The sequence below is a fragment of the Callithrix jacchus genome, chromosome 3 (genome assembly GCF_049354715.1).
Source record: "Callithrix jacchus isolate 240 chromosome 3, calJac240_pri, whole genome shotgun sequence".
NCBI lineage: Eukaryota > Metazoa > Chordata > Mammalia > Primates > Cebidae > Callithrix > Callithrix jacchus.
In genome coordinates, this window is record NC_133504.1 from 43907837 (window position 1) to 43933052 (window position 25216).

The 25216-nt window shown below is 39.6% G+C and overlaps 2 protein-coding genes across 9 annotated transcripts in view; one reads left to right on the top strand and one right to left on the bottom strand.

Moving 5' to 3' along the window:
- The window catches only part of ARFIP1 (ARF interacting protein 1), a 125587-nt gene extending 115255 nt beyond the window's left edge, over positions 1-10332 (bottom strand). For 4 of the 8 annotated variants that reach the window (XM_002745392.6, XM_002745391.6, XM_035292854.3 and 1 more), the window contains exon 1: positions 10201-10332. The gene's annotated coding sequence lies outside the window, so the exon portion shown is untranslated. Of the gene's footprint in view, positions 1-10065 lie in introns of all 8 variants that reach the window. The other 4 variants (XM_078367839.1, XM_035292855.3, XM_008992599.4 and 1 more) reach the window with 1 other exon arrangement.
- A 194-nt stretch (positions 10333-10526) lies between these two features.
- TIGD4 (tigger transposable element derived 4) lies at positions 10527-22519 on the top strand. The gene is given in 2 exon segments (NM_001270903.1): positions 10527-10809; positions 20326-22519. A coding segment is annotated over 1 exon segment (1539 nt). The 5' UTR covers positions 10527-10809; positions 20326-20868; the 3' UTR covers positions 22408-22519.
- Positions 22520-25216: the final 2697 nt, after the last annotated feature.

Below are 25216 nucleotides of genomic sequence, written 5' to 3' on the forward strand. Positions count from 1 at the left end.
GCCCAGGAGTTCTTGATCAGCCTGGGCAACCTGGCAAAATGGGTGTCTACAAAAAAATACAAAAATTAGCCTGGCGTGGTGGCACACACCTGTGGTCTCAGTGACTCAGGAAGCTGAGGTGGGAGGATCACTTAAGCCTGGGAGGCAGAGGTTGCAGTGAGCCAAGATCTCACCACTACACTCCAGCCTGGGCAACAGATTGAGACTCTGTCTCAAAAAAAAAAAAAAAAAAAGATAAACACTTCAGTCTAGATAATTCAAAAGTAGAAAGCCCTGACAAAATGTAGTTAATTCTGAATTATATGTATTATGAGAAACAATTAAAAAGTTAACCTAACATACTCAACTATGCCTATCTCTACCACCATAATCAACTCTTAGGTAACAAAATTGACTGCTTGTTTGAAGAAGTCTTTAATTTCCACACTCAAACTGTGTTACAGAGAAACTAATGAGAAGTAAATAAGACCCTCTAAACTAAATCACTCTCTGAAAAGAAAACTAGCTGTAAATTAACTCTAAATTATTCAGTATACTGTGGCCTCATTCTTCACAGATGGCTGAGTTCCAGAACATTAGCAGTGAAGCCAACCAAGAACCAAGAGAGGTGGTCATCCATCGGTTTGTTGTTGTAATTGATTTCATTCAAAGATCAAACAGGTTACCTGTTACTTGGTATCATCTGAATTGTTTTTCTCCCTTAGCAATGGATAATTGGAGGATTACTTTAATTTTGTTACTAAATTCCCAAAACCATGTAAAAATAAACCCTTTCAATATTCACAATAATTTTTTCAGTGAAAAAAGCTCACTGTAAATAATCTAAAAATATAGCTTAACATAAATGTAGTTATATATAGAAATATTTATAGTTATGTATACATACATGAGTTAGTGTACACACATATATTTCCTTACTCTGTCCACTGGGAGGGGCTAGAAGCAATGATATTCCAATAGCAATGAGCACACACAGTACCCAGATGGTGGTTTCTAATACTGTTCTCCAGTAAAAGGAATCAGTGCTCCTTGGAAAAAAAGGCAGATTCTAGGCCTGTGTAGGTAACATACAAGGTGAGCCTAGGCATCCTGTAATACAAATAAACAAAAAAACAAAAATCTCAAAAGTCAAAGGAATATAGGAACCAACTAAAAGAGTTCCCAATGGCCAAAGCTGAAACAATTTGAGCAACAAAATTAATGAAGTACTATTGGATTTACCCCTAAGTATAAAATAAATATACATGAGTCAATACTGATATAAATAAATGACTGAATAAATGGGGAGAAGAGACAAAAAAAAAAAAACCTTACAGAAGACTTTTCAAAAATGTATGTAGACACTCCACCCTTAAAGAGGTAGAGCATAATTCCTCACTCCCCAATTGTGTGCTTCACAGAGAGACTTTCTTCTAAAAAGTACAATATACAAAAGGAGAGGGGAAAGAGTAATTTCACAGTGGACAAAGCTGGCAAACACTACCTCAACCCAGGTAATTGAGGTTAATATCAATGGTACTAAGTTATATTAACAGTTTGTATTCTTGACCGAGTACAGTGGCACACACCTGTATCCAACACTTTGGGAAGCTGAGGTGGGTGGATCACCTGAGGTTGGGAGTTCAAGACCAGCCTGGGCAACATGGTGAAACCCCGTCTCTACTAAAAATACAAAAATTAGCCAGGCGTGGTGGCATGCACCTGTAGTCCCAGCTATTTGGGAGGCTAAGACAGGAGAATCGCTGGAACCGGGAAGTGGAGGTTGCAGTGAGCCAAGATCGTGTTACTGAATTCCAGCCTGGGTAACAGAGTGAGACTATCTCAAAAAAATAAAAAACTCTGTATTCTTGATATGATGTGATGGGAATAGCACTTCTATGACCTTCCTCCCTCTCACCTAGTTTAATCATGAGAAAAACATCAAACAAGCACCAGCTGAGGGACAATCTACAAAATACCTGACCAGGCAGTAATCTTCAAAACTATTAACTTGTCATCAAAAACAAAAAAATCTGAGAAACGTCAAAACTTAGAGGATACATGACCACTAACGGTAATATGCTATCCTGGACGGGATCCCTGAACAGAAAAATTCAGGGGAAAAGTGAGGTAATCTGAATAAAATACGAACTTTAATAATTATGTGTCATTATTGGTTCACTGTGACAAATGTACTATGCTAATGTAATATGTATTTGTTTTTTTGAAATGGAGTCTCACTCTGACATACAGGATGGAATACCATCATGGCATGATCTCGGCTCACTGCAACTTCCACCTTCTGGGCTAAAGTGATCCTCCCATCTCAGCCTCCCGAGGAGCTGAGACCACAGACCAGCACCATCATGCCCAGCTAATTTTTCATATTTTGGGTAGAGATGGGGTTTCACCGTGTTGCCCAGACTGGTCTTGAACTCCTGAGCTCAAGCAATTCACCTGCCTTGGCTTCCCAAAGTGCTAGGATTACCAGTGTGAGCCACTGTGCATAGCCTAATATATTATAATGGGAAAAGTGGGTATGGGAAGCTCTATCTTCACAATAATTCTGAAAAAATTAAACCATCCAAAATTAAAAGGGTCTATTACAAAATAATCTAAGAATACTGTGCCATATTTTATGTAACTATTAATAACACAGCTTTTTTTTTTTTTTGAGACAGTCTCGCTCTGTTGCCCAGGCTGGAGTGCAGAGGCATGATCTCTGCTCACTGCAACCTTTGCTTCCCAGGTTCAAGCAATCTTCCACCTTAGCCTCCCAAGTAGCTGGGATTACAGGTGTACATCACTACACCCAGCTAATTTGCATATTTATATTTTTTAATAGAGGCAGGGTTTCACCATGTTGGCCAGGCTGGTCTTGAACTCCCAACCTCAAGTGATCCACCCACCTTTGCCACCCAAAGTGCTGGGATTACAGGTGTGAGCCACCGTGCCCAGCCTACTAATTTATTTACTTACAGTTGAAAAAAAAACAGTCTGACTGAAATTTTAATTACAGGTTGATTATCCCTTTTCCAAAATGCTTGAGACTAGAAGTGTTTTGGATTTCAGATTTTTTTGGAGTTTGGAATATTTGCATATACATAATGAGGTATCTCCAGGAAGGGACTAAACACAAAATTCATTTACATTTCATATACACCTTATACACATAGCCTGAAGGTAATTTTACGATACTTTTAATAATTTTTTGCATGAAACAATGTTTGTGTACCTGTACCATCCAAAAGCAAAGGTGACACTATCTCAGCCACTCATGTGAACAATCTGTGGTGGTTTGACATCCCCATCATTTCTGTCTCTGAATTTATATGCTACAATAAGCAATCATCTCTTACACATACACATAGCATTGTATTACCCTTTGTGGGCATGCTTGCGTAGGCACACCTGGGTGTGTGAGGAAAAGATACATGGCAGCTGAAGCGGGTTAGGAGGCAAGTCTTTTTTCTCTTGGGTAAACTGTTGTACACCTGCACTCTGACTTTAATTCATCACATAAAGTAAGATGTGGAATTATGTATTTGTAGCATCTTGTTGGGCTCCAAAAAGTTTCAAATTTTGCAGCATTTGGATTTCAAGTTTTTGGATTAGGAATGCTCAAACTGTACTATAACACTATTTTGATAAAAATTCACATTCAAATTCTTGTGTTATAAAACTCAATGAACTGAAATCCTTAATATCATCAATTGGGAAATTTAATGAGTCAAATTTAGGTGTCAGGCACTGAACTAGGTCCTAGAAATTCAACAATGAGCCAAAAAAGAAAACAAGATATGGACCCTACCATCACGAAGTTTATAGGTCACTGAACGAAAGACAATCTTACAGTCACACGATTAAATGTAAATTGCAACTGTGGAAAATGTATGATGCTATTACCTTAATGTGGGAGGATAGCATATTCTCTAAGGATGCAAAACTTCAGCTGAGGTATGAAGGATGACTAGGAACTAACAAGTGAAATAAAATGAAAGTAAAGAAATAATGGTCCAGAAAAAGGCATGTACAAAAGCTTGCGAAAAGGCAGGGAGCAAGACGCATACAAAGAACTAACCAAGGCCAGCATAGTTGAACTGGAGAGTTATGCAGAACATGGTACAAGATGAGTTTGGAGAGCTAAACATTGTTAAGCAGTTTTATTTTGATTCTAGAAGCAATGGGAAGTCATAAAAGGACTGGGGGAGGAAGAAAGAGTGACAATCCAATGTGTGTTCCAAAATAAATCACTGTGCCTTCAGGAAGGGTAATGAATTAGAGAGGGGCCAAAATAGAAGTGGACAGATAAGAATGGAGGCTACTGTAAAAGTTTCAGGCAAGATGATGGTAATAAACTGAAGTGGCAGTAGTGGAAACAGGAAGAAATAGAAAAATTCAAGTGACATGAAGAAGTAAAATTTTAAAAACTTGTTGATAAATTGGATCTATCAGGAAGTGGGAATTAAGGATCACTTCTAGTTTTCTGGAGTTTACGATGAAAAGATAATGGTGTCATTCACTGAAAAAAGGAACAAAGGAAGAGCCAATATTGTGCAGTTTTGTAGGGAGGGAAGGGGAAATCCGTTTCATTTTACACATACTGGATTTGAGATACCTTTAAGATATTCAAGAGAGGATGTCAACAAGACCGTAGGACATACAGATCTAGAGCTCAAAGGAGACATAAAACACTCATGCCCTTAATGAAGCCGACATCTTTATCCTAGAAAAGCAGCTAACTATAATCCCCAAATATCCAAGAAAAACATCAGACTTAGACTTTGAACATCTGGATTTAGTTAAAACAAAAAGCTTAGAGAGAACAGAGCAATAATATTTCATCAGCTAAAACAAAAACTGCAAGGCCCTACGGGTAACAGATTTTTAAACTCTTGGCTCAACAACATAGGAATTATGCATCATATCACATCAGGTCGCATTTTAAAGTTTTAGCAGGGCTGGCCAGTGTTGGAAATGTTCTAAATTTGCACTGTTCAATAAAGTAGCCACTAGCCACATATGACACTGACACTGAAATGTGGCTGGTACAATTGAGGAAGAGAATCTTTTGTGGTATTTAATTTTAACTAACTTAAATAGCCACATGTGGCTAGTGCCCCTGGTATTAGACAGTGCAGGTTTACGGCTTCCTTACAGATTTCCTCTGAATCCCCAATACCTACTTTTCTTTTTTTTTTTTTTATTATTAACACCCTACTTTTCAAATTAACTGGGAGAGAGGTGGAGAGATTACAGGAGTAGAAAAAAAATCCTTTCCATTTTCTACTTATTACTTGAATCTTTATTTCAAGAATTTATAATACTTAGGCTCAGTGCAGTGGCTCATGCCTGTTATCCCAGCACTTTGGGAGGCCAAGGCGGAAGGATCGCTTGAGCCCAGGAGTTCAAGACCAGCCTGGGCAATATATAGCAGTGAAACAAAACAGATAAGTTCTGGCCATTTTAGTGATTACAGACCACAGGCTTAAACCCAGGGACTCTTTCCACTGGGGGTTTAAATTCCTGATTCATCCCTTTTTAGGTGTGTGACCCTGGACAAAGCACTTTACCTAAATATCAATTTCTTTATTTCTAACATGGTGATATTATCTGCTCTACCTATTTGGTACGGCTGGAGAAAAAATAAAATGAGGATATATGTGAAAGTACTTTGTAAATTATTACATGCTAAACAAACATTAGGTATTAAACAGAGTAACATACTCCTTTCCTCTAAGGCAAAGTTTTCCAACCAGTGTGCCAAGAATGGATTACACATGTGCTGAAATTGTGACCAATTCCCTCACTTCATAGCTTTCAGGGAACCAGGGAGGGCCTGGCTCTAGTCTGCCATACAATTATAATCATTTTTTATTTGTGCTATGATGACTATCTCAAGCTAGCAGAAACTGAAGTTGGTGAACTGACTCCCCCATCTGGATGATTTAGGGCTTACCACTAACTCTGCTGCTTTTATGATCCTGTTCCAAAGGCAGTGTGTCACTGTTCCCCAGGGACGAATGAGGCTGGAGCTTGAACATCAAGGAGCTGCTAGCCCAATGCTATCACAGATACACAAAAATAAAATATAAATTCTTATCTTAGGTGAGAACATGGCAAAGACACTGCCATATTTTCACAAAAGATTTGAGCAATTGCCTGTTTTGCAACTACCTTCAGAGCCGCAAATCTCTGTCTTTCCAAGAGAGGATCTGATTTTTTCCAAACACCCAAAGTTATTCAGATTCTGGTGACTGAGGTGAAGTGATGAAGCCAGGCAAGAACTTTTCATTTTTGTATGTCTCAATCTGAACTGCCAGTCATTCTAGAAGTAGATTTCAAAGCAGATTGCCTACTCTGAAGAACAGCATTCACTCAAATAAGTATGCTTGTTAAGGGGAAAAAAATGTACTTAATAAAGAGACTTTATATTTGTTTTTCAGGTATCAACTAAAGGTTTAAGCAACATCTGCCTATGTCCATCCTAAGACAAAGGTTTAGAAGGAATGGAGGAGAATGGAATGAGAGATAGAGGAAGAGAAGGATAGGAATAAAGAAAAGAGGAAAAGAAAATATATACTTTTGTCTCATAAAGAATATCTGATAATCTGCAAGAGCCATTCGGTGGCTTTCATGACTGCCAAAAGCTAGTAGAGATCAAGGAAAACAAAATTATTTTCAGACCAGCAGTCATTTTCATACATCCAGAACTAGTGCTACATATCTGACTTTTAGACTGCCATGGTCCTAAGTCATCAACTTCCATATTAAGTGGAACAACTCACTTTCCATTCTGCACAAATATTTTGGTTTTTCATCCATAGCCATATTAAAGTTTCCGGTTTAATTTCCTTCTTCCATTCTGTATTCTTTCCTCCATCCCAATTTTATTATTCTAAAATTGATTTATATTTCCAGACTCTTATAATGCCCAGTTTATTACTTACAATCTTCATTTTTACATTTTCCACTCCTCATATACACACACACACACCATCTGCTTATTATTTGAATCTTTATTTCAAGAATTTATAATACTTTCATTTCAAGAATGTGTGTGTGTTCTAATACATACACACACACACACACACACACACCCCAGACTTATATCCATCCCCACAGGAAACCTCTACCAACAGCCTCCTCCAAATTCACTTCTTTTTATCAAACTTCTCAGTATGATATTCAACCAGAATTTCATCCACTGAAGATTAAGTAAGGAAACAACCTTTTTTAAACACCTGATAGAAAATCAGGTGAGATATCTCCTACTTATTCCAAAAAGGACATAATAGACACCTGGTAGAAGCTGTCTATAGTACTAGTCTGGAGTCAGACTACTACCAGGGATTTGAACTAGGTTCAAATCCTCGCTCCACTGGTGCAATTCTGAGCAATCTACTTTAGCTTCAGTTAATCATTCAGTTTTATTTTCTTCATCTACAGAAATCGGGATATTAGCCACTTTATAAGGTTATCACATGAGATCATGAGATAATAATATAAAATACTTAGCTTAATACACATGGTAAGCAAACAAATTTAATTGTTACAGTGTTAGATATAACCTATCTTCTGAATTCATTATTACCTTAAAAGGAAACTAATTTCACATAAACTAGTCTCTCTTTTTTTTTTTTTTTTTTTTTTTTTTTGAGATGGAGTCTCCCTCTGTTGCCCAGGCTGGAGTGAAGTGGTGGAATCTTAGCTCACTGCAGCCTCTGCCTCCTGGGTTCAAGCAATTCACTTGCCTCAGCCTCCCAAGTAGCTGGGACTAAATAAAATTCTAAAGTACATGCCTCAAGCAGAAAAAAAATAAGAAAATGAAAGCAAAGTACAACTAGAATTTAAATTTTTTACTCTGAACTGTGCCTAGTAGGTTGGTGATATTTAATATGTATTAAAGATAAGCACATTAGTTTGTAAATCCACTGGATCTCCAGAGCATTAATCATAAACAACTATCCCTAAAAAGAAACCTCAAAACCACAAATTAGGAACAAAAGTAGGCAGCCTCATTTCCTTCTCTAACTCTACGAAGAAATTTAGAAACACTAACGTTTCAAAGTAGAGATTTCAATATCAAGCTAGAAGAATCACTGTATTCTACTTTCCTTGGTCCCAAAGCAAACAATTTTCATTTTGGGAAAAACACGCACACACACACGCCCCTGTTTTCACTAACTTCAACAAGACACACACACACCTTTCACTAACTTCAAAAAGACACTGCCTAAGCAGTGGTTTTAATCTATCAAGAGACTGTATATCACCTTTGAAGATTTGATAAAAAGAATGGACATTTTCCCCAGGAAGAAAAAAATTCACTCAAACCAGACTTTGTATATAATTTCAGGGGTGGGAATGAGGAAGACCCCTGAAGTTGCTGACCCTTAGGCCATGGACCCCAAGTCATCATCCAGGATTAAGACAAATCATAATCCAAGGAAAACCAATTTATCAATTCGAATAGGAACTAAAATAACTGGGGCAGGAATTTAATCCAGAAAAATACATTTTCTTTTATGTTTTCTCAGATAAACTGTGTTAGACTTGGTGGTTGGGAGGAGACGTGGGTCACGCTAAGCAAGGTAAACAGAACAAAAAAACACCAAAGGAAAAGCATAAGAAAACAGAATTAAAACAGTAGTAAAATACAGTCGACTCTAGCCGCCCTGAGAGAACAGCAATGAAATGGCCAATTTGGCCGCGCGCAGTGACCCACACCTGTAATCCCGCACTTCGGGAAGCCCAGGCGGGCAGATCATTTGAGGCCCTGAGTTGGAGACCAGCCTGGTCAACATGGTGAAACCCCGTCTCTACTAAAAATATAAAAATTAGCCAGGCGGAAGTGGCGCGCGCCTGTAATCCCGGCTAATCGGGAGGCTGAGGCAGGAGAATCGCGTGAGCCTGGGAGGCGGAGGTTGCAGTATGGCGAGATCCTGCCAATGCACTCCAGCCTGGGTGACAGAGTAAGACCCTGTCTCAAAAAAGATGACAGAAAGAAAAGAAATAAAAAAGAAAGAAGGGAATGAAAGAAAAAGAAGAGAGAAAGAGAAAGGAGGAGGGGAAGAGAAAGAGAATTCCTGCAGCCTTAACAGATGGCTGACTTAAGGTAACCATTTCTGGTGCACATTGCTATGCCAATTAAGTTAATTAAATGGCAAACGTGAACACACCCTTGCAGGTGAAAGTATGAAAGCAAAAGTTAGTGCGAAGTGCTGCATCTCTTCCGGCTTTTTCTTAACAATAGGAACCGAGTTAGACGAATTATGTACTTTAGGAGAAAACAGGGTAGGGGCGGTGCACAGAAATCCTAAAAGCGGCAAAAGGATCTGCAGGAAGTGTAAAGCATAAACTTTCTGAAATCAAAGGGCTCTAGAGGAAGATAAGAACAAAACAAAGGAAGTAATAATAAAATGAAGTAAAAGGGAAAAACGTCTAGCGTCTAAAAACTGTTTCTTTAAAAAATTCTTTCCTTTTCCTAGACACGTAAACAGCAGCAACTTGGCAAACAGGAATGGAGCGGAAGACAACCGCACAACTCCCTTTCCAAATCTCCAGCATTTCTTGGACGTCCTCAGATGCGCAGTCAGGCTTGGGACATTTCACAGGCAGGACTCCTTCCTGCACCACTGCCAGATGAACCTCTCAGAGGGACTATCACTGTCTCCCTCCGACTGAGGGAGAGAGGAAGTGGGGGATGCAGCGAGAGGAGGAGAGAAATGAAGGTTGGATACCAAGCCTGAGGTGGCCCACTCCGACACTTTGTCAAGAAAAGTCTGAATTCTGGATCCTGCAACCCTTTTTCCCACCTAGTGTATGCAAAGCGAAGAGAGTGCCACCCTGCAAGGGCCGGTCCTACACCTTCACTCGACTGTTTCGGGAGCACACTCAGAGTGACAGGGACTGAAGGAACAGAAACCAAAGGCAGAATACTTGGGCAGATATGGCACAGACTAAGGAGAGGTGTGCCCTATGAAAGTCGAGAACTGCGAACCCGGAGGCAAAGTGTCTGCCCCGCCAACCACCTCAAACCATCTTTTCCCCGCCTTTTCCCCGGCGAGCCAGCTCCGCCCTCACCTGTCTTAGGGTAACTCGGTAGCGTCTAAGTCGAGGCTTATCCCTGCCGCCGCTCTCTGGAATCGCCTCAACCCTGGCAAGAAGTGAGCGGAAACGCGACCCGGACCTTTTCCTTCTTCCCCTTCCCCCACGCACCTCGGCTCCTCGGGGGCGGGGAGAAACTGCAGCTGTCACAAATTCACACTGACCAACCGCCCAGGACAGCTGGACCTGCGACCTCTCAACCCGGCCTCCAGAACCAGCACCAAGAGCAGCGAAGCCGGAAGTGAGGAGACCGGAAGTAGCGTTGTCCCTGGCCCTGGACGGCCTCTCTCTCCCTCAATCTGGCCTTGCCTAGCCACGTCTCGGTGGTGCCAGCGCACCTCCCACGAGGCTCCCTCCGCCCCTCTCGGGGAGGCGGTCCACGCCCTCCCGCTGCTGCCCTAGCAACCACTTCCGGGACTCTGGCGGTGTGGTTGCCGGGGTAGTTTTCTGGCAGCGACCTAGTGTGCGCGCAGGTCCAGAGGCGCTGGCCAGAGCTGGGAGCTTGCGGAAGGGCGCTCCGGCCTGGTCTTGAGAGGTCAGACGTCTCCGGAAGCCCTCCGCATCCCTCTTTTTGATTCACACACTCCAGCCTTACACGTTAGGCGTCTTCCCATCAGACCGTGAGCCGGTGCCGGGAGGGTGGAGGTGGATGTAGCTCACCGCCACGCTACCGCAGAAGAGCCAAAGCTGCTTTCTCAGACACCGGAGAGCACGAAGAAGGTTATTCCAGTCCCGCGGGGAGGGTGGGGTGGTGGAGAGGATGAGAGGATAAGGGAGCAGACGGAATGCGGGCGCTCCCTCCCCCTGCCCCCGCGCCTGGGGAGCCCTCTCCCTTCAGAAAGGCTAGACCCCCGTTCGCTGAGCTCTTACTTGCTCTGGATTTAAGATCGCTTTTTGCTTTGTTCACTCTCTCACAGTAGATTCCCTGACACTTTTCTTTCCTGCTCCTCTTTCTTCTTCTAGATGACCAAGCTCTGCTTTCTTTGCTTGCCCGATTACTTCTTAAATAGATCATTGTCCTGACACGGAAACTGCTGAACAATTCCCTCTCTCAGAGCCTTTCGTAGTTTCCTAAATGGGGCCCCAACCTGCACTACTCTCCCCATCCCCAGCGCTGAGTGGTGGGAAAGCGTGGCTCCTCCGTGGTGCTAGGCAGACCTGAAGTTCATTTACATACAGTACAGTACAGTTGGTCCATCCACAGTATATCCCTTCGAACTGCTGGACTGCTTTTCCTTTGACAGCTGCTCGTTTTACTCCCATTTCGCTGGTAGAAATGTGAAGGGTAACTGTGCACATGGTGAGATTTACCCTTCTTTAGACCGTACTTCTCTGCTGCCTTTACTTGTCACAGTAGCTGACAAGGTATTTTTAATGACTGATACCTAAAGGCAGAGCTCTACCTCTACAGATTTCCAGGGAGTTTCAGTGTAGTGAAATATCCCTGGCAGGTGTTTTCCCCAGATCTGTGAATAGTAAATACCTATGGCACCATAAATGTTTCCAAAGTAAATAACAATATTGATTGAGCTCTCCAGAATACCACCTCTTACAAAAACAGCACTGAAATTCCAAAACATAAATCTCTCATCTTAAGTAGTTCTGTCTTTAACGAAAGAAAGGAGCAAATATATATGCCAACCCACTCAAACTGTAACTTCAGTTCTTATAGCTTACTGTGAATTTTTCTGTACAAAGCTGTCTTGGTTTGGAGAACACTAGTCTTCTCAATTATAAGAAAAGAATCCCAATCTAAATTCATTACTGCTGTAATTGTTTAGGAACAGAGTGGCTACAGAACTTGCAGCTAAGTACAGGTGTTATTCCTAGGGTTTCAAAAGGGTGACTTGGAAGGGCATGGTCCGGTACAGCAGTGCTTAAATGATGTGGACAATGAGTACTGAACTGTTTGAACTGGCTGTTGTCTTAAGGATTCCTGCTAGCTGTCTTGAGTTTGTGGATGCTTACCTTCACTAAAGTTAGTCTAATTGTTAGACTGTTAGAGGTGTTTCTTATTTTGCAAAAGTGAAGACTTGCTTTAGTTTGTCTTTAGCTGGATAGTTTCCTTGACAGCTGAAGATTTTGTTGGAGATTCCAATGGACTTGGAACTAATGCTAACTTCTGTTTGGTGCAGATACTAACCAAGTTAGATACTCTTCAGTGAGATTCAGGTACTGTGTATGATTAATCATCATCCACAGTATTACACTGTGCAAGGCTATATATACACGGGATTAATCTTTCCATGATTTCTGCTGTCCCAAAGGAAATTAGAGTGTAGTCTGGTTCCAAGAAAACACTGGAAGCTACTTCAACTGGTGATGGAAAATAGTGGAATTCTATACATCCTTTGGGACAAAGGAAGCAGCAACCATTGTTCTTTGGATTGGGAAATATTTTGGGTACTAATTGAAAAACATTATTTTAAGCCTAGCCCTGGTTAGATGGAGACTTGTTTTCTCTTCCCTCTATCCCTCTCTTCCTTTTTTTCCCCTCCCTCACTCTTTTTCTTTACTCCTTTCCTCTTTTTCTTTCCTCCCTTCTCCTTCCTCCCTTCCTTCTTTCCTTCTTCCCTTCCTCTATCTGTCCCTCCCTCCCTTCCTCCCTCTCTCCCTTTCTTCCTTCTTTCCTCCCTTCCTCCCTCCCTCTCTCCCTTCTTTTCTTCCTTCCCTCCTTTGCCCTAAAACTTGAGGGACCTTGCCTGCTCACCTTGTTTAGAATAGAAGATTACTACTTTTCTCTAAATTGTCATTTATTTTTGGAGAGAGACAAAAAAAAGGGAATAGCTGCCTTCCATATATACTTATGATGAGATTATCTACTCACTTACTTGCACTGCTATTGGCTGTTTATTTGGCTTTTGAAAAATCAGGTACTGTTTATTCACTGGGCTTGTGGGGAATTCTAGTAGCCCTGAATGGCATTTGTGGCATACTCAATGAAATCTAATTCTTCATCCTGGCATTAAAGGCTTACCAAGATCTGGCCTCAATCTTGCAAATGAGTACTCTCTTTTATATACCTGAAGGAAGAGTGCTAATTTAGCCAACTAACAGAGATTGGTATAGATAATAATATAGACATAGATATGAAACTTTAGTTGCAAAGGACTGTTTAGTCCTTTCTCTATTCTTTTATGAATAGAGAATAAAGCATAGAAAAGGGAAATTACAGGGCAGTTTGAAGCATACTAAACAGTCCTTTGCAACTTTGGACTTACTTGATTCTCTTAAAGCACTAGGAAATTGACTAACTATGGTTGAGTTATGGAAATATGTTGTCTGCTGCACACAAGGAAAGTTCCAGAATACCAGCAACTCCTGCTACTTAGGATAATAGTACAAGCAGGATTAAGTGGATATAGTTTCTATTTGTAGAAGACAATGAGTGAGTGCTTTCTTAAGTTTGGAAAGTAGTTGATTCTCTGCAGAGGAGCATAAATTACTGATAAAAGGAGAGTGCTTGTTACCCCTAGACATTCTGAATGGAAAGAATGCCAACTTTACGTTTTCTGATACTGATTTTTTTAAATAACTTGGTGCAAAAGTAGAACATTAAGATGACTGTTGTGGAAGAAAAAAAGTAGAATATTAGAACTGTAAAAGTGTTTTTAACTATAAAGAGGAAAAAAACTGAACCTATTTATAATGCATTTACGTAGAGGGAACATTCAACATTTTGGTAAATGTATTTTTCTTTATATCAATGTTGATATATATTTCTTCATTTATGGAACAAATTGTTATTGACAGCCTATGGTTTGCTGGAAGTGAGCTGTGTAGGAATAGCCATGCTCTGATGTACATATATAGCTTCTGCTCTGATGTAATTTTTACTATATGTTGTATTTGTTGACATATAATTTTATATTTTTTCACTTAATATATCATGGAATTTTTCATATCATTAAATATTCTCTTTGTGTGGCATAATTGTATTTCAGTATGCAGATATTTCATAATTTATTGAAACGCATCCTTTTTGTTGTATATTTTCAATTTTGTCTGTAATTATATAGCAATGTAGGGAATAGTCCTGTGTAGTAGGCAGAATTCTAAGATGAACTCCAATGACCCTTACCTTGTATAATTCCCTTTCCTGTGAACATGTTGGGATATTACTGCTATGATTATATTGCTTGCAAGAGGATTTTGCAGATGTAATTAAGGTTGCTAATCAATTGACTCTGAATTACTCAAAAGGGCAATATTCTAGGTAGACCTCACCCAATCAAATGAGCCCTTTAAGAACAGAGAGTTTTCTCCTGCTTTTGGCAGTAGAGGAAGTCAGGGAGATTCAAAGTGTGAAAGAGAACCTACAGAAGCGATGTTCTACATTGCTGAAATGAAGAGGGCCACAGACAAGGACCTGAGCAAAGCCTCTAGAAGCGAAGAGTAGTCCCTGCCACCAGCCAATGAAAAAAACTAGAGACTGTAGTCCTACAACAGCAAGGAACTGAATTCTGCAAACAATCTGAGTGAGCTTGGAAGGAAATTCTTCCCCAGAGCCTCCAGATAAGAGCCCAGTTTCTGAATGACATCTTGCGTGGACTTAAGATCTACAGAACTGTGAGATAATAAATGGGTGTTGTTTTAAGGCACTGAGTATGTGGTAATTTGTTGCATAGCAGTAGAAAGCTAATACATTTATAAGAAATTATTTTTACATCTGTAATTATTCTTTTGGGATAAAATCCTTGATATAGGCTGGGCGTGGTGGCTCATGCCTGTAATCTGAACACTTTGGGAGGCCGAGGCAGGTGGATCATGAGGTCAGGAGATCGAGACCATCCTAGCTAACACAGTAAAACCCCATCTCTGCTAAAAAAAATACAGTAAATTAGCCAGGTGTGGTGGCGCATACCCATAGTCCCAGCTACTCAGGAGGCTGAGGTGGGAGAATTGCTTGAACCCAGAAGGCAGACAATGCAGTTAGCTGAGATCACACCACTGCACTTAAGCCGAGGCAACAGAGTGAGACTCAATCTCAAAAAAAAAAAAAAAAAAAAAAAAAATCCTTGATATAGACCTTCTAGATAAAAAGTTATACAGAGTTTTAAGGTTGTATATCATATTGCAAATTTGCCCTCCATAAGTGTGTTGTAACAATTGATGTGCCTGACTGACCTGTTACCTCACCCTAGCAAACACTAGATACTGCCATTCTGATAGGCAAAAACAAGGTATCTCTTTTTTTAAAAGAAGATTTATGTTTTTCTTACTAGTAGGATTGACCATTGTTTTCTTTATTTGAAATTAATTTGGTGAGTCTTTTTTTGGTCAGTTGCATATTCTTATTAGCTTAACTGTTGACATAGAGAAAATACTCCCTAGCATGTTAATACAGCATTTCTCTGCTGTAGTATTTTCAAGAGGGAGAATGATTAATGAGCTTGAGAGGATGACTATTCTGAGAAATATTAGCTGCTACCATTACTCCTTGCAAAAGAATATCCCAGATGTTGTATTGTTGGAGTTTGGAGAATGTCACCCTCATTGATCAGGTAGTATTGATGCCTTATTCTTTTCTAGGGAAAAAGTCTAATTTGTCTGTTTGGCATTAGAAATGTGATTTTTTTAGGAATAAATATATATTGTATCTTATCATGGAAAATGGTAGCTATCACTAATGTTAACTCAGGGGAAAAACTTAATCTTCCTAAACAAAGTTACCACATTTTCAATTTTCTCAAGATAATGAGTAATCTCTAATAATATATATTATATTGCTTTAACAAGGATGGGAAAAGAAGAAATTCAAGTTACTTTTTCTATAATCCTTGTTATTTGACATGATAGATTTTATTTCTGATAAATGAGATAAGGCAGGAGGGAGAGAGGAAGCAAGGGAAAGAGAGGGAGGGATTGTGGGAGGGAGGAAGTGAAGGGTGGGAGGGAGGGAAGGAAGGAAGGAAAGAAGAGGGAGGGAGGGAAGGAGGGAGGGAGTTGGAAGATTCTCCTAGTAAATTTTGGTTGGTTTTGTCTTTTTTGAAAAATTGGTTTTTGCTACATCAATTTCTGAAACTTGGTATCTTCCTAATAAGAGCAAGTATTTTATTTTTATTTTGAAAGAATTGTGTATTTACAGGAAAATGTAAGAGGAGATACTATATACAAGCAAGATTTTTAATATTAGTTGTATGGTCAAACCTTATTACTTAGGTTAGCCCTCCCTAACAGATAGAGTTACTATTTGTGTTCACAGAATTCTTAATGGCCTTTTCTTCCATGGAGGTGTAATGTTGCTTTCTACTTTTAAGGCATTGGAAATGCTGGCTTAGGTTGGTCCTGGGAGCATAGAATCTGTAACTGTGGTCACAGGAGACCCCACCAGTGTAATTCAAAGATACTGTAATATAGTGAAAAGAATGCTGACTTGACATTTAAAAGCCTAGATTCTGGACTGCTCTTAACCACATTGTAACTGTGGGATCAATTAAATCCAGTTTTACCGTCCTCCATAGTTATTTGGAATATAGGCAGTAAAATAATTTAAAAATTAAAACCCTAGGCTATCATTACTTGTAAGACTTTTTTCGAAGTGACACTTTTTTTAAAAAAGAATTCCTTTACTGGTTGTAATTCCTAAGATAAAAATTCCTCCTTTGAGTTGGGCAACAAGGGCAGAATAATTGTGGCAAAAAGTTTTGTCAAAAGGTTTTGTGCAAAAAGGCACACATCACCTGGGAAACCCGGAATCGAGAAGAATGGAGTGCCCACACTCGCACAGAAGTAACACCGCTCATCCCTGGAGCACCCACACTAACACAGAAGTAACACCGCTCATCCATGGAGTGCCCACGCTCCCACAGAATTAACACTGCTCATCCATGGAGTGCCCACACTCACACAGAAGTAACACCGCTCATCCATGGAGTGCCCACACTCACACAGAATTAACACTGCTCAGCCATGGAGTGCCCACGCTCACACAGAAGTAACACCGCTCATCCATGGAGTGCCCACACTCACACAGAATTAACACCGCTCATCCATGGAGTGCCCACACTCACACAGAAGTAACACCGCTCATCCATGGAGGGCCCACGCTCCCACAGAAGTAACACCGCTCATCCATGGAGGGCCCACGCTCCCACAGAAGTAACACCGCTCATCCATGGAGTGCCCACGCTCCCACAGAAGTAACACCGCTCATCCATGGAGTGCTCACGCTCACACAGAATTAACACCGCTCATCCATGGAGTGCCCACGCTCCCACAGAAGTAACACCGCTCATCCATGGAGTGCTCACACTCACACAGAAGTAACACTGCTCATCCATGGAGTGCTCACGCTCACACAGAATTAACACCGCTCATCCATGGAGTGCCCACACTTACACAGAATTAACACTGCTCATCCATGGAGGGCCCACACTCACACAGAAGTAACACCGCTCATCCATGGAGTGCTCACGCTCCCACAGAAGTAACACCGCTCATCCATGGAGTGCCCACGCTCCCACAGAAGTAACACCGCTCATCCATGGAGGGCCCACACTCACACAGAAGTAACACCGCTCATCCATGGAGGGCCCACGCTCCCACAGAAGTAACACCGCTCATCCATGGAGTGCTCACGCTCCCACAGAAGTAACACCGCTCATCCATGGAGTGCTCACGCTCACACAGAATTAACACCGCTCATCCATGGAGTGCCCACACTCACACAGAATTAACACCGCTCATCCATGGAGGGCCCACACTCACACAGAAGTAACACCGCTCATCCATGGAGGGCCCACGCTCCCACAGAAGTAACACCGCTCATCCATGGAGTGCTCACACTCACACAGAATTAACACCGCTCATCCATGGAGTGCCCACACTCACACAGAATTAACACCGCTCATCCATGGAGTGCCCACACTCACACAGAAGTAACACTGCTCATCCATGGAGTGCCCACGCTCCCACAGAAGTAACACCGCTCATCCATGGAGTGCTCACACTCACACAGAAGTAACACCGCTCATCCATGGAGTGCTCACACACAGAATTAACACTGCTCATCCATGGAGTGCCCACACTCACACAGAAGTAACACCGCTCATCCATGGAGGGCCCACGCTCACACAGAAGTAACACCACTCATCCATGGAGTGCTCACGCTCCCACAGAAGTAACACCGCTCATCCATGGAGTGCCCACACTCACACAGAAGTAACACCGCTCATCCATGGAGTGCCCACGCTCCCACAGAAGTAACACCGCTCATCCGTGTAGTGCCCACACTAGTACAGAAGTAACACCGCTCATCCATGGAGTGCCCACACTCACACAGAAGTAACACCGCTCATCCATGGAGTGCCCACGCTCCCACAGAAGTAACACCGCTCATCCATGGAGTGCTCACACTCACACAGAATTAACACTGCTCATCCATGGAGTGCCCACACTCACACAGAAGTAACACCGCTCATCCATGGAGTGCCCACACTCACACAGAAGTAACACCGCTCATCCATGGAGTGCCCACGCTCCCACAGAAGTAACACCGCTCATCCGTGTAGTGCCCACACTAGTACAGAAGTAACACCGCTCATCCATGGAGTGCCCACACTCACACAGAAGTAACACCGCTCATCCATGGAGTGCCCACGCTCCCACAGAAGTAACACCGCTCATCCATGGAGTGCTCACACTCACACAGAATTAACACTGCTCATCCATGGAGTGCCCACACTCACACAGAAGTAACACCGCTCATCCATGGAGTGCCCACGCTCCCACAGAAGTAACACCGCTCATCCGTGTAGTGCCCACGCTCCCACAGAAGTAACACCGCTCATCCGTGTAGTGCCCACACTAGTACAGAAGTAACATCGCTCATCAATGGAGTGCCCACATTCGCACAGAAGGAACACTGCTCGTCAATGGAGTGCCCACATTCGCGCAGAAGTAACATTGCTCATCAATTAGCTTGTTATTATCTTGGCCATAGTAGGCCCAAAGCCCCATAGATTCTGATAAGGGAGATGCTGACTTGGGAAAGTAGAGATGAGCCCATCTGGGGCCTGTTACTGTTCTTGTGGCTTAGGAAAAGCTCTACTTTGAGTATAGATGTAAGGTGAGATCCTTGCTTCTGTTTGCCAGTCGGATTTTACAAAGTTTTCCAAATTGTAGATTCACACAGCCAAAAGATGTGAGACAGATAATGATGATAAGATCATCACCATGTATTTGCTGAGCACTTTCTTAAAGTACTAAATACTGTGCTAAGGGCTTTACACTCTCTCATTGAATCTCTTTGAATGCACAATAATGAGGTAGGTGCTGTAGTTACTCCCATTTTACAGATAAGGAAGCTGAAGCTTCAAGTGGTTACGTAAATGGCCTGGGATCACTGAGTACTAAATAGCAGAGTGACTTCTCAATTCAGAAGTGGCCTGCACCTTTTTGTTTTCTTTTTTTACAGATAGAAAGTGGATGACTGACACGTTAAGACTCGTCAGTATCCTTCCTATTCGTAGTCTACATCTCTTTCTGCATTATACTCTCCGAATTGTTTGTTCCTATTCCTTTTGTCCAGTATTTCTGGCCTCTATACATTCAGCTAATGTGTCAAATTAATACAAAAGTTACTGCATTCTTAGCCTACTAACAGGATAAGGGTAAAAAAAAAAGAGAAAAGAAAAATTTTTAATTATAAAAATGAAAAGGTATTGGGTTTTTAAGCTTTTAGACAGAATGGGATTTAGATTTTTTAAAAATAGAATTACCACTTGATTTGAATTTTGAGTGAAGCATTTTCTGTCAGACTCTTATAAAAGAGACACTGTCTCCCATGTACTATTAAAAGTTGAACCTTGTGACTTCTGACTATGTTTTCTTTTAGAGAAGTTAGAGGGTGCAGTCTGTGACCTCATGTAGAAAATAGCCACCAAGCATCTATCCAGCATCATTTTTAGTTCTTTAATTTTGGTAAGCCCACATTTTCAGAATAGATTAAATTTATCTGATTTATTTCAGAACTATATATTATAAGGCATTCAAAGACAAGTGAGAATTCAAATCTGTAGAGCAGAACTAGAGAGCTTTTACAGAGAGACCTTTCGGGAGGTAAGCATTTATTTTGGAAACTTTGTTTATTGTAATTTCAGAACCATGTTTCTATTATTTTCATTATTAAGAGTATAATAATCTGTATAAGTATTCTTTTTAATATTCATACTGCTAAATGACATACTGCTAAAATTGCTGCCCTTTTTTTTTTTTTACATCTTCAAAAAATAGAAGATATACTGGCAAGTTCTAGAAGGATTCTACCATTTTCTTCTTTATCATGAACGAAGTTGAAAATTAATGGGTAACATTTTTGCATGAAAACTGTTGAACATTTTTTCTTCTTATCTCTGAGTCCTTCTGTGGAGAATTAATAGGAGGTTGAATTTGTGCATGGATAAAATGGATCATCTTAAAAGATTGAAGTTCCAAAAATACATCAGCAGGACTGGACAGGTTTGATATGAAATTTCTATTTTAGCTTGACTTCTAAAACTATGAATAAACTATAAACTGAGCTATACAAGGTTCTAGGAAGGAAGTTTCTCTTCTAAGATATTGTAGTTGCATATAACATTTTTTTCTTCAGATCTTTGAAAAAGTGTATTTCGTCATCAAGTTCCTATGAAATAAGACTATCAAGCACTTGCCAATTTTTAATATATGAAGTAGGATAGAAAGCAGCAATCTATATCATACTGGAAAACAAATTTTAATCAAAGAAACAGTCACCAGGAAGTAAGAAGAGTAATCTCTATATAAGCACTGGCTGAGATGGCAGAAGCTCCTGTGGATGCCTCAACTCTGCCTGTAACAGTGAAGAAAAAGAAAAGCCTATCCATTGAGGAAAAGATTGACATCATAAATGCAGTGGAAAGTGGCAAGAAAAAAGCAGAGATTGCTGCTGAATATGGAATAAAGAAAAATTCATTGTCTTCTATTATGAAGAATAAAGACAAAGTTCTAGAAGCCTTTGAATCTCTAAGATTTGATCCAAAAAGAAAAAGACTGAGAACTGCTTTTTACACAGATCTGGAAGAGGCATTAATGAGGTGGTATCGAATTGCTCAGTGTCTAAATGTACCAGTTAATGGTCCGATGTTGCGTCTAAAAGCTAATGATTTTGCCCAGAAACTGGGCCATAATGATTTTAAGTGCAGTAATGGTTGGCTGGATCGTTTTAAATCCAGGTATGGTTTAGTGTTTAGAGCTCAACCTGTAGAAGCTACAGGTGTATCAGTAGACCCTTCGACTGTCTGGTACCAAAATGTACTTCCTTATTATTTAAATGATTATCATCCTAAAAATGTTTTTAATATAAAAGAGACTGGCCTGCTTTATCGAATGTTACCTACGAATACATTTGCATTTAAAGGCGAAACATGCTCAGTTGGAAAGTTATGCAAAGACAGAATAACTCTGATGGTTGGCACCAACATGGATGGCTCAGAGAAACTTCCTTTGCTTGTCATTGGAAAAAACAGAAGTCCACATTGTTTCAAAGGTTTAAAATCACTGCCTGTGTGTTATGAAGCTAACAGAATGGCATGGATGACCTCAGATGTATTTGAACAATGGATGCGAAAGCTTGATGAGAAATTTCAAGCCCAGCAACGAAGAGTGGTGATTTTTGTTGAGTCCCTTCCAGCACATCCAGAGGTAAATAACCTAAAGTCCATTGAGTTAGCTTTCTTTCCATCATGTTTATCTTCCAAATGTGTAGCTATGAAACAAGGCATTATTAAAAGCCTTAAAATCAAATATCGACAGTGTCTGATCAAGAAATTTTTAAGTTCTGTTGAAGGTAGCAAAGAATTTACATTTTCACTACTAGATGCAGTTGATACATTGCATCTTTGCTGGTGGGCTGTAACCCCAGAGACTATTGTTAAAAGCTATGAAGAGGCAGGATTCAAATCTCAAAAGGGAGAAGGTGACATAACAAATGCAGAAAAGGATACCAGTCTGGATTTGGTTGCCCATGCTCTGGGGGCAGGAGTAGAATTTCCTGAAGGTTTATCTATAGAAGAGTATGCTGCCCTGGATGACGATTTGGAGACATGTGAAACAGCGCCAGGTGGCGATTCTGTACGCACCAAAGAAAGTAAATCAGATGAAACTGGATTTTACACTTCTGATGAAGAGGATGATGATGGATCTCCAGGAACTGAACTCCCTTTACCATCAAAATCTGAGGCAATCACTGCTTTAGATACTCTGAAAAAATTTCTTAGAAGTCAAGATATTAATGATGGACTTCAAAATTCTTTAGCAGACCTTGAAAATTTCATTAACTCTTTATCACCTAAGTAACTATGTATTACATATGAAGGGTTATAGCTTTTCCTGATACATTTTATTATATAAGGTATGTAAAGGAGTTATACCACTTAAACATAAACATAAAAAAGTGAAAAACTAGTAATCCTTGGCTTAATTGCAAAAACCTTTGGTTTGAATAGCAAAACTCCCTAGTAAATAAGGATTGAGTAAAAATTACAAATTTCTATGTTACAAAGTTTTAGGGAGTAAAAAATATATTTCAGAGGGCTGTCCTAGACACATATGGTCAATATGTCAAACATGAAAGGAACTCTTCTGCTATATTTATACATTGAATTAATGATTTCTATTTTTTTGAGTTCAGATTATGTTCTAGAATATTTTAATTTATCTACCTAATCTAAGAAACAAAATATCAATAGTTTAGATATTTATTTTTATAAAGATATATATATATATGCCATATGTATTCTAACTAGACTTTTAAATATCAAATATAAAGTAATTTAAAATTATTTTTCACATAAGTAGCTGGCCTTTCTAATAAGAAATTATGGAAAACTACTAGAAATAAAATCTGACCTAACTATATACCAAAATGATTAAAAATATGTGTTTTACTACTTTCAAGTTATTTGTATATAAGGTCAAATAAAAAGCTGGGACCCTATCAGGTTTGTCATCTATAACCAGAAGATATGGATTCTTCCCAAATATTTATATGTATATTTGTGTTTAATAGAAAAATATATTACTGAAACATTTATTAAACTCTCATGGTAGAGTTTAATAGTTGTACCTAGATGTTTTTCTAATTTTAACAGCTAAAGTTTTTAATCTATAATATTTAATTTTTTTTAATTTTACTGAATTTTATTTTCAGGTACAATTAAATGTTCTTTTAGCATATTTTGATATATGTAATCCTTTCTTCCCTTAAATTTGATGGGTAATATTTTGGATTAAAATTCTGTTTGAGAAAGTTTTATCTATAGAATGTTTTAAGATATTATATGAAATTAATTTCCATCTATAAAGTAATCTTGAGATAGTAGAAAAAATAACAATAATTTGTGAGATTTTTCCATAGTTAAATTTAAATAGTATGCTTATTTAACTTATTACATTCAAATTACTGTCCCCTTTGAAAAATATTTTATAAAAATGTAAAATATACAGATTATTTTTACTATGAATTATTAGTCTGCCAATAGATGACACATCTGGACATATTTATGGAAAGTATTTTTATTTTTCAACTGTTGATTTATTCTCCTTTTGAAAATTGGTAATAGTAAGTCTTAAAATGTATTAAAGTTTCTTTTAGAGTAAAATAGGATTATTTAAATTAAAAGCATTTTGTTAAATATTTGATTTAAAATTGTGATTTGGTACAATCATGGGTCTAAAGGAGCCCTTAAGAGTTCCACTTTTAACCATAGTACTTAGCATATATTAACCCCTCAAATTTTTTTTTCCTTTTTTCTCTACTTGATACCATGTTGTGATCTATTTTATTTAATCATTCCAGATATTTAATGATGTAAGAACTATCTCCATTTTTATAGATGAGGCAATTAAACCTGGAAAGATGAAATGATTTGGTTAAAAAATCTCAGAGCCAAACTAAAGCAGCAGTTTCCTGTCACCTAGTCCTGTATTCCTTTATGTACCACAATGCTTCTTCTCTATACTCTATGAAGGAAAATTGTATTACTTTCTTCCCTTGAGTTTACGGGACTGAGGGCAAAGTACTTCAGAAAATATACCAGCTGGATCCATGCTGGTAATGCTATTCATAAGATCTCTTCTGAGAACACTATTACTAGTGAAATACTGGGATGCCATCAGATTTGGTAATTCTGTACCAGTCAATCACAGAGGTTCCAGTGTAGTTCTTTTGAAAATATTTAAAATACACTGAAAGCACTCTCTGTTTTTCTCCTATATGACATGATCCATGTCTGACATAAATATTTCTGTGGCATAATAGATCTAAAGATAATATAATAAGACAAGGTGGGGCATGGTGGTTCACATCTAGAATTCCAGCATTTTGGGAGGCCAAAGCAGGAGAATCACTTGAGCCCAAGAGTTCAAGGCCAGCCTGGGCAACACAGGGAGACCCCGTGTCTACAGAAAATAAGAAAATTATCCAGATGCAGTGGCTCATGCCTGTTGTCGCAGCTGCTTGGGAGACTGAGGTGGGAGGATTGCTTCAGCTCGGGAAGTTGAGGCTGCAGTGAGCAGTGAATGTGCTACTGCATTCCAGCCTGGGCAACTGAGTGAGACTCTGTCTCAAAAAAAGTAAAAATAAAAAAATACCCAGACACAGTGGCTCACGCCTGTAATCCCAGCACTTTGGGAGGCCAAGACGGGCAGATCACGAGGTCAGGAGCTCAAGACCAGCCTGGCCAATATGGTGAAACCCCATCCCTACTAAAAATACAAAAGTTAGCCAGGTGTGGTAGTGCTCACCTGTAGTCCCAGCTACTCAGGAGGCTGAGGCAGAAGAATTGCTTGAACCTGGGAGTTGGAAATTGCAGTGGGTCGAGATCATGCCACTGCACTCCAGCCTGGGTGACAGAGTGAGACTCTATCTCAAATAAAATAAGACAAAGCTATTATAAAATAAGAATAAAAAATACCTACATATTTAAATTCAAAAGTTGTTACTGTGCACTCTTTTGTAGTTTAGAAGACATGTAAGCAATTTTTTGAATAAAAATTTTAGGAATTAACTTTTCCTCAGATATTGACAATCACTGCTACATATCTTGCTCCTGATTTATCTTCTCTGTACACAGTCAATACAAAGTGAGAACTAAATATTGCTTGT